We start from the raw sequence: 10,307 nt of genomic DNA, 5'->3' as shown, positions 1-10,307 counted from the left end.
ACAGGGACGTGCCACAGACACCTCTTGGGCATCGTCGTAGCTGCAGCTCCCCCGGGACAGGGACGAGGGCTCTCCTCCAGCTCCAGGGACCCTGGCGCTTCTGCGGGAGTGCAGCTTCGCCCCTGCCAGCAGCGAGGCAGGACGTTGCAGTTTCCCCTCCTGCGCGTCCCCCTCCTCCCTGCTCCTCACCACCTGCAGCTCCTGCTGCCAGCCCCGGCCCTTCCAAGGAACACTCCTTGGCAGCTTCGCCCTTCCCGGCAGCTTTGGGCCTCGCTAACGGCAGCGCCTCAGGCGGCACCAGGGCATTTCCCTCTCACCTGCAGCCACGTCCCCGGGCCCTGCTCCCTCCTCCGGCTCCCTGGGCCTTTGCCAAGCTCCCTGCCCAGGGCCAGCAGCCTCCTCGGGCTCAGAAACCTCTCTGGCATCATCATAGCCATCCGCTGGGCCGCCTGAGGGCAGGACGGGGCTGTCTGGAAGGAGAGGGGAGCCGCTGACAGGGAGCAGACGCCTCGCATGGAGCAGAGGGCGGGTAGATGTGCAGGGACACGGGGCTGAGACCACAGGAGACCCCCTCATGGCCTCCCCGTCTCCCATGGTGACACTCGGGGCCACCTCATTCCATCCCAGCCTTACCTGGAGCTGCTCCCACAGCATCCTCCTCCTCACTGGCCACAGGGGAGGGCTGCAGCCGGGGCAGGGACCCCTCTGAGGAGGAGCCTGGGGAGATACACAGTGGGTATCATGCAGCGAAGCCCCCACAGCTGCTGGGGAAGGGGATGGAGGACTCCCAGAGCTGGGACTGCACAGGGATGAGGCCGGCTGGGAATACACCCAGCTCCCCTTGGACAAACACCATCTATGGAGAGACTGTCTCACAGCACAGTCCCTTCTCTCCCTCCCTCTCTCCCTCCATCCTCGGGGGTCTGGTGGTGGGCAGGAGGAGAGGGGCTGTCAGGATGGGACAGGGAAAGCTGGAGGGGAGGGAGCTGCTTTGGCTGGGCCACGACCCAGATGCTCCCTGCACAGCCCACGTGCTGCAAGAGTTGGGGGTTGTGAGGGACCAGCCCTGTCTCGGGGCCAGGGGAAAGGGGCCTGCAGATGTGCCCCCAGGAAAGCCCCGCACCCACCTGAGCGCCCAAACCTCTCCTGCTCCTGCCACACCGGGCTGTAACCGATCTCCTCGTACACGGCCTCGGGGAAGGGCTGCTGAGCTCTCCTGGAGCCTGGGCACAGGGACAGCGCTGGCACAGGGACGGGCAGAGGGGCTGCGGGACCCCACCGTGCTCCCCCAGACCTGTTCCTGGGGCCAGCCCAGGGCTGCTCCAGCCCCACTGCGCTGCCCAGCCGTGGCTGCCACATCCCCAGGGAGGGCAATGGCGCTGCGCAGACGCTCTGCAGCTGCTCCAGGCAGCGCCCAGCCTCATCCCCTCAGCTCTGCCCCTGCCCCTCGGTGCCACCCTGCAGCCCCCACAGCCCCGCCAGGAGCCATCTGCCCCCGGGACCATTCTGCAAGGACCCACCTCTGCGCCTCAGCACTTGCCCAGCCAGGAGGGCCAGGAGCAGGCAGAGAAGGGCCCCCAGGACGATGCAGACGATGACGGGCACCGAGACTCTCCCGTCGCTGCTCACACGGCCTCGTGTGGGACCTGCATGGGCAAGAGCATGGAAGGGGCAGCGCCATCCGGGGCTGGGGAGCTGGAGGCAGTACCAGTCCTGGCTGCCGGCACACACGGAGCAGCCCAGGATCCAGCACTGGGGCAGCTCCCACTCTGCTGAGCCACTTACAGCCCTCTCCAGCCCCTCAACCCCAGCCCAGGGCCTCCTCCCACCACATTTGCACCCCCCAGCAAGCAGCCCCTTCCCTCAGGCTTAGGGGCAGAGCCCAGCCCCAGGGATCCCCAGGGACAAGACAAGTTACCTGCTCGGGGTGGTGATGCTGCTGTCGCAACTGGAGCTGCAGGGGAGGAAAAGCAGAGCTGTGCTTCTGAGGTTGTGCGGGTGTCAGGGAGCCCCCTCCCCACCACAGCCCCCTGTATCTGGGGCAGCCCTGAAACATCCCACAGCCCAAGCTGCCCCATCCTGCAGTGCTGCAAAGCCAGAGCAGGATGAGGCCCAGTGTCTGTGATCCAGGCAGCAGGTGGGATGACCCAGGTAGCCAGGGGCCAGCCCCAGGGCTGCTGGGCCCCATGGGCAGTGGCCGCGGGATGGCCGGTTCCACTGAGGCTGCTGTCACTCGGCACCAGGCGCCTGCACTGCACAGGGAGGTTCTGGCTCTGGAGAGGGGGAAAACGTGGGGATGGCCCTTCCCAGGGACTGGGGGCTTGGAGCTTGATCCAGTTAGAAGGACACTGAGGGGTGATTGACAGGAGAGTGGAGTGAGGTGGGGATAAATCACTTCTCCCGAGTAAGGAGTGATAGGACAAGAGGAAACAGCCTCAAGCTGTCCGAGGGGAGGTTGAGGTTGGAGCTGAGGCAGAACTGTTTCCCTGAGAGGGTTGTCAGCCCCTGTGCCAGGCTGCCCAGGGAGGTGGGGGAGTCCTCAGCCCTGGAGGGATCCCAAAGCCGTGGAGCTGAGGTGCTGGGGGCCATGGGTCAGTGGTGAGCTTGGCAGTGTGAGGGCAACACTTGGACTCCATGATCTCAAAGGACATTTCCAGCCTGACGAACTCCATGAGAGGCCAGGGCCATGATGCCAGGCCCAAGCGAGCCCAAATCCCTTCCCCAACCCCCTGCCCCTGCCCCGGGCAGAGTTGCAGCCCCTGCACTCACCCGCGCAGCGCACGGCCGTGTCCTCCTTGTGCCGGCAGAGCCCACGGTCCCCGGGCCAGGCCCAGCAGTGCTGCAGAGCTGCCTCTGTGCCCCGACACTCCACCAGCTCCAGCCAGATGGGGCCCGTGCCCTCCCCAAAGGCAGCCTCGGGCAGGGCGGCCACGGCGGGCCCACAGCCCAGCTGCCTGTAGGCCACCTCGGCATCCCGCACGTCCCACGCGTCGTCACACACCGTCCCCCAGGAGCCGCGGTGCCACAGCTCCACCCGGCCCGAGCAGCCGTCCTCTCCTCCCATGGCGCGGATCCTCTCCCTGTCTGCAGGAGCCACAGAGCTGCTGGGGCAGCGGGATGGTGGGCACAGCCCTGCCAGGCCAGAGGGGCAGCAGAGGAGCAGCTCCCTACCTGTGCAGCTCGTGGCGTTGGGGCACGGGGCCGGCGGGGTCGGGGGCACTGCAGAGCGAAGCCCTGGAGGAGGAAATGCTGTGGTGAAGGGGCTGCTCGGGGGATGGGGCAGAGGAGAGTGGGGATCACAGAATCACACAATCACGGAATCCTAAGGTTGGGAAGGGACCTCGAGACCTCATCCAGTGCAATTCCCCTGCCAGAGCAGGGCCACCTAGAGTAGGTCACACAGGAACTCATCCAGGTGGGTTTGGAAAGTCACCAGAGAAGGAGACTCCACAGCCCCTCTGTGCAGCCCGTTCCTGTGCCCCTCACCATCACAGTGGAGGCATGGGCTGAGGCCAGTTTTATGAGGGGCTGGAGCACAACTCTGACTGGGAGGGGCTGAGAGAATGAGGGTGTTCAGGCTGGCAAAGAGGAGACTGAGGAATGACACGATCACTCTCTGCAGCTGCCTGGCAGGAGGTCGGAGTGAGGAGAGGATCGGTCACTTCTCCCAAGTAAGGAGTGATAGGACAAGAGGAAACAGCCTCAAGTTTCCCCAGGGGAGGTTTATATTAGAGCTGAGAAGAACTGTTTCCCTGAGAGGATTGACAGCCCCATTCTAAAGCTTCCCACGGAGGTGAGGGACTCCACATCCTTGGACCAACCCCAACACCGTGGAGCTGAGGTGCTGAGGGCCATGGGTCAATGGTGGGCTTTGTGGTGTGAGGGGAGGGCTGGGACTCAATGACTTTCAAGGTCTTTTTCAACCCAAACAACTCTGTGATTCCGGTATTCTCTGCCTTGGCCATGCCCAGGGGGAGCAGGAGCCGGGGTGACCCTGGTGCCTGGGTGGCTCCGAGTTACCGTTGCAGGTGATGTGGATCTCCTCCCGCAGATCGACACAGGACTGCGGGTTCCAGGGAGCGGAGGGACACTGCTAGAAAGAGCTGGTTCTCTCCCCACACTGGATGTTGTCCAGCCAGGCAGGGCCAGACACCCTGCGATGGGGCAGGAGCGATTCCAGGGTCCCTGTGTCCCCGCAGCCCAGCTCCTTGCACACCAGCGACACCGTCTCGAGAGTCAGCGAGTTGGAGCAAACGCTGCCCCACATCCCATTGTAGAAAACCTGCAGGCAGCCGGAGCAGCCGTTGCTGTTCTCCAGCCTCAGGGCCGTGAACTCTGGCAGGGGAGAGAGACGAGTCCCTGAGGGCCACACACCGCTGCCCTTGCCGCCCACCCCCAGGCACAGCTGAGCTCCCCAGGGACCCCGGCGGCCCCGGCGCTGCCCGTCCCTGGCTGTTCCCAGGAGGTGCCCGCGCAGGAGCTCAGCGGCAGCCCGGGCCAGCGCTGGCCGTGCCCGGCTCTCCTGCTGGCCCGGGCTCCCTGAGCACCAGCCTCCCACCACAGCTCCCGCCACGCACCCGAGCAGACGGCTCCGGCGTCCTCTTTGTGCCCGCAGTCGTGCCGCCCCCAGGGCCCGGCTGGGCAGTCCCAGAGAGCGGCTTCGGCCCCGGAGCAGTTGACGCCGTCCAGCCAGATGTGCCCGGAGCCCTCCCCAAAGGCGGCAGAGCCCGGCGCCCGCACGGCCCCTCCGCAGCCCAGCTGCCGGCACACGACGGCGGCATCGGGCAGGTCCCAGCCGTCGTCGCAGACGCTGCCCCAGCTGCCCTGGGAGTAGATCTCCACTCTCCCGGCGCAGCGCCCGGGCCCGTTCGCCAGCCGCACGCGCCGGCTCCCTGCGGCGGGGACGGAGCCCAGATGGCGGCGGGGGCTGGCTGCCCGCCCACCCTGTGCCCCGGGGGGCCCGTGGGGACACTCACCCTCGCAGACCACCCCCACGTCCTCCACGACCCCCTCTGCCGCCGGCCTCCCGGGCCAGGAGACGTTGCAGAGGCTCAGCTGGGCCTCGTGCCCCTGGCACCGCACCCCTCGCAGCCCCACGGGGCCCGTCCCTCGCTCGGCCTTGGGCGGGTTGTAGGCCGTCTCTGCCTCTCTGCACCACAGCTGCCGACACACCACACGGGCCTCCGCCACGTCCCACTGCTCAGACAGGACTCTGCCCCACGTCCCGTGCTGGAAGATCTCCACTCGCCCGGCGCACCGGCTCCCTCCCCCCACCAGCCGCAGGGACCCGGAGCCCACGGGGCCTGTGGAGAGCAGACAATCGCCCAATCCTTTCTGTTGGAGAAGCCCTTGAAGCGGCTGCAGTCCAAGCGCTCCCCTCACCCTGCCACGGCCACCACCACCCCATGGCCCTTACCGCCATCAGTGGCAACAGGGCCCGTGGCACTCTTCAGGGAGAAGGGCAAGGCAGGGGTTTTGTACTAAACATGACAAGATGGAGCCTTGTGCTGATGAAAAATATAGGCTAAGCTCGGGCCCTTTCTGCACTTCAGAATCACAGAAGCACAGTGTGATGGGGGCAGGAAGAGCCCTGCACAGATCCTCCAGCCCAACTCCCTTCTAAAGCAGGCTCCCCTCAATCAGAGAGCACAATAACTTGACAGGCAGGCTGGGAAACCTCCCAAGAAGGAGCTTCCCCACCCTCCCTGGGCAGCCTGTGCTCCTCCTGTCCCAGTGGAACTCCCTGTGTTCCAGCCTGTGCCTGGTACCCCTTGTCCTGTCATGGACACCACACGGGCTCCTGGGGAAGCCAGGCTTTCTCCAGGGAGACATTCAGCCCGCTGCTGCCACGAGACCCCTTCTTTGGGCGGCCACACAGCACCCCGAGGCCAAAGGGGGTGGAGGCGGCATCTTCCCGGCGCTCACCTGAGCAGATGAGCGCGGCGTTGTTCCCGCGGGAGCACGGGGAGGCCCCCAGCGCGGTCACTGGGCACTGGCTCAGCCGGGCTTCAGTCCCATCGCAGTGGAAGGAGTCTCTCCAGACAGGGCCGGGCGCCGGGCCGAAACGCTCTCCTCCAGGAATGGACTCGGCAAAGCCGCAGCCCAGTTGCCCACAGAGAACGTGGGCATCGGCCAGATCCCAGTGCGAGGCACAGAGGGTCCCCCAGGTCTCCAGCAGCTGAACCTCCACCCTCCCCTCGTACGCTGTGCTGCCGTTGGCCAGCCTGAACCCTGCGTACTCTGGGGACACAGGAGGAGGAGGAGAGGGGCTGCCCTGGGGCTCCTGGGCCCGCAGCAGCTGTCACAGAGGCCCCAGGGCCAGCACACCTTTGTCCTTGGGCACTGGCAGCCTGCTGCACACAAGCCCGGCAGCACTCCTGGCCCCAGAGCCACGTCCGGCCTCTGCTCCCCGAGCCCTGGCACAGCCCCGGCCTCCAGCCCCCCTCCCGCAGCCCTTACGTGTGCAGGTGAGGACAGCGCTGTCCTGCTGGCTGCAGGGCCGCTCCCCCGAGGGCCCCGTGGGGCAGGAGATGAGCTGGGATTCATTCCCCACGCAGCGCAGCTCTCTGTCCCAGCTGGCACCCAGCCCCGCTCCAGAGGCAGCTGTGCCAGACACAGACAGGGCCCCGCCGCAGCGCAGCTCCCTGCAGGCCACAGCGGCAGCTTGGGCACCAAAGTGGGAGCTGCAGACGCCTTTCCACTGTCCCTCGGCATGGACCTGCACACGTCCTGAGCAGCGGCTCTGCCCTCCCACCAGACGCACAAATCCTGCCAAGAAACAACGTGGTGAGGAGCTGCCCCTGAGCCCAAACTTCTCCTCTCCAGCCTCCACAGCCCCAGGGCCCCCCAGCCTTTCATCCTCACAGAGATGTTCCCTCCCCTCAGCATCTTGGTAACCCTGCACTGGCCTCTCTCCAGCAGTTCCCTGTCTCCCTTCAGCTGAAGAGCTCAGAACCGGACACAGGACTCCAGATGTAGCATTAGACATGTAAAGCAGAAGGGGAGGAGATACTCATCAACCTGCTGGCTACACTGTTCTTGATGCCCTCCAGGATGCTATTGGCTTTTTGACAACGAGGATATGTCACTGCTTATGACTCTGGTTTTATGTCAACCAGCAGTCACTGGTCCTTCTCAATAGAGGTGCCCTCAAGCAGGTCACCCACAGTTTGTCCTGGGGCATGAGGTTGTTCTTTCCCCAGTGCAGGACTCTGCACGGTCTCCTCATGAACCTCAGGAGATTCCCCTTGCCAAAACAGGTACAGGGACACTCAAGCTCAAATGGGCCCTGCTCCAGTATCTGCTTGAGGCTTTTTGAGAGCACAGCCAGATCCCTTCCCCCAACCCAGACTCAAAGATCAACACCAGGCTGACTCCTTACCTGAACAAATAACTCCAGCCTCCTCACCCTCATCGCAGTCATGTTTGTCCCATCCTCCATATTTGCAGTCAGAGAGGGCAGGCTCGGTGCCGTTACAAGTCACATCATCCATCCAGATGAACCCAGATCCTGGCCCAAAATAGCCATCCTGGGTAGCTCCAAGGGCAGCCCCACAGTCCAGCTGCTTACAAACCACCTCTGCATCGGCCATGTCCCACAAGTCATCACACACGGTGCCCCACTCGTGCTCTCGTCTCACTTCCACTCTCCCAGCACAGCGATGTTCACCATCCACCAGCCTCAGCTCCACAGCACCTTCAGACACTGACACAGCACCAGTCAGAGCAGCCCCGAGCCCCAGCACTGTGGGGTGGGGGAATCCCCTGTCTGGGAAGTCAACTCAAAGCTTGGGGTTTATTGTCAGTTTGGGTGTTTTTGTGGGCATTGGAAGAAAGGGGTTTGTTCACAGCACGGGGATCCCCGACCAAATACGGACCCAGCATCAGACAGCGATTGCAAAGCACCCAATCACCAGAGGAAGCAGCAGCCAGGCACTGTAAGGCCCATCCTTTTCGGACAGACCTCGGTCCCTAGGGGCAATCAGCTCCCAGGCCAATGGAAAAAGAGGCAGCAGGAAAAAGCATCCAGTTGGTTATATCCCCTCCCAAATAGAACCACCCAAAGAAGTGCCTGAGTGTCAGATTCAGGACAGGCAGCTGGCAGAGACCTTGGAGTTGTGGAAGCATGGGAACTTTGAATGGTGGGGGTGAGAAGGGACTTCTGGAGCTCATCTAGTCCAATCCCCTGCTTAAATGGGTTCCCCTTGACCAGGAGCACAGGAATGTGTCCTGGCGGGTTTGGAAACCTCCAGGAGAGGTTTAAGGCCCATCAAAACCCTGCAGGGTGCTGGGTAACAACACCACACGGGGTTTTAGTACCACAGGCCTGAACGAGACAAACAGCTGAAGATCAACACAGGGATACAGGCTGGGGAGAAGAGCCTCTTGCTTAACAGATCAAGTGATTAAGGTAAGGAGAGGCCCCAGGGCCAGCACACCTTTGTCCTTGGGCACTGGCAGCCTGCTGCACACAAGCCCGGCAGCCCTCCTGGCCCCACAGCCCGCCCAGCACGGCCTGCCTCTGCTCCCCGAGCACCAGCACAGCCCCAGCACAGCCCCAGCACAGCCCTGGCTTCCAGCCCCCGTCCTGCAGCCCTTACGTGTGCAGGTGAGGACAGCGCTGTCCTGCTGGCTGCAGGGCCGCTCCCCCGAGGGCCCCGTGGGGCAGGAGATGAGCTGGGATTCATTCCCCACGCAGCGCAGCTCTCTGTCCCAGCTGGCACCCAGCCCCGCTCCAGAGGCAGCTGTGCCAGACACAGACAGGGCCCCGCCGCAGCGCAGCTCCCTGCAGGCCACAGCGGCAGCTTGGGCACCAAAGTGGGAGCCGCAGACGCCTTTCCACTGTCCCTCGGCATGGACCTGCACACGTCCTGAGCAGCGGCTCTGCCCTCCCACCAGACGCACAAATCCTGCCAAGAAACAACGTGGTGAGGAGCTGCCCCTGAGCCCAAACTTCCCCTCTCCAGCCTCCACAGCCCCAGGGCCCCCAGCCTTTCGTCCCCACAGAGATGTTCCCTCCCCTCAGCATCTTGGTAACCCTGCACTGGCCTCTCTCCAGCAGTTCCCTGTCTCCCTGCAACTGGGGAGCCCAAAACTGGACACAGGACTCCAAATGCTGTATGAACAGAGCAGAGGAGAACCTCCCTCGACCTGCTGCCCACACATGTCTTGATGTACCCCAGGATGCCTTTGGCCTTCTTGCTCATGAAGGCACAGTGCTGCTCATGTTTAGTTGTTTCCCAATGGAAGTCCCACACCCCTCTGCAGAGCTGCTCTCCAGCATGCCATCCCCATCCTGTCCAGGTGCATGGGCTGTTCCTGCCCAGCTGCAGGTCTATGCCCTTGCCCTTGGTGAACCTGAGAGGGTTCTCTTGTCCAACTATGAAACAAATCTGGGCAAAATCTCAAGTCCAACTGGGCCCTGCTTCAGTTAATACATGGGGCTTCCTGATGAAACAGACAGTTACTTTCTCACAACCCAGTACCAAATATCAGCCCCAGGCTTACCCCTTACCTGAACAAATCACTCCGGCCTCCTCACCCTCATCGCAGTCATGTTTTCCCCAGCCTTCATATTTGCAGTCAGACAGGGCAGACTCGGTACCATTACAGGTGACATCATCCATCCAGATGAAGTCAGTTCCTGCCCCAAAATAGCCACCCCGGGGAGCTCCAATTGCAGTCCCACAGTCCAGCTGCTTACAAATCACTTCTGCATCGTCCATATCCCAGTAGTCATCGCACACGGTGCCCCACTCTTGCTCTTGTCTCACTTCCACTCTCCCAGCACAGCGATGTTCACCATCCACCAGCCTCAGCTCCACAGCACCTTCAGACACTGACAAAGGACCATTTAGAGCAGCCCTGAGCCCCAGCACTGCAGGGCTGGGGGAATCCTCTGCCTTGCTTCTCAGAGGACTCATTGAGACGTATTTGCACTCCTGGAACCTAAAGTTACATCCACATTTTGAGAGAAGGAACAGCAGTGAGGGAATCTGCTTTATCCTCTGCAGCCTTAGATGTTGGCAACACCAGGGGAGCTTGGGACAGGGATGAGAACTTGATAGTGCCTCGGACCTGCTGAGCTGCAGAGCTGCCCCCAGCCCAGTCGCTGAATGCTAAGTGCTGCTGTCAGTGAGCAACCAGCCATTTGGAAATGGGGAACCACCAGGAAAGTTTCGGTTCAGGCTGCCCCTCCAGCTGATATAGGTGATTAACTCAGTCAGCCTCCTCTCCCAAGTAACCAGTGAAAGGACTAGAGGAAACGGCATCCAGTTGCCCCAGGGGGACAATGGCCACGAAGGGAC

General features: G+C 63.0%; 1 protein-coding gene across 1 annotated transcript; it reads right to left on the bottom strand.

Moving 5' to 3' along the window:
* Positions 1–273: 273 nt before the first annotated feature.
* Positions 274–9,923, bottom strand: LOC133629292 (scavenger receptor cysteine-rich type 1 protein M130-like). The gene is given in 14 exon segments (XM_062019950.1): positions 274–470; positions 634–717; positions 1,128–1,223; positions 1,521–1,646; positions 2,770–3,084; positions 3,172–3,234; positions 4,021–4,335; positions 4,578–4,892; positions 4,977–5,303; positions 5,926–6,240; positions 6,460–6,768; positions 7,382–7,744; positions 8,601–8,909; positions 9,515–9,923. Coding segments are annotated over 14 exon segments (3,543 nt in total).
* Between the last annotated feature and the right edge of the window lie 384 nt (positions 9,924–10,307).

This window comes from Colius striatus, unplaced genomic scaffold, assembly GCF_028858725.1.
Source record: "Colius striatus isolate bColStr4 unplaced genomic scaffold, bColStr4.1.hap1 scaffold_37, whole genome shotgun sequence".
In the NCBI taxonomy this organism is placed as follows: Eukaryota; Metazoa; Chordata; class Aves; order Coliiformes; family Coliidae; genus Colius; species Colius striatus.
The sequence above is the reverse complement of the archived record's forward strand: the minus strand, read 5'-3'. Positions and strand labels throughout refer to the sequence as shown.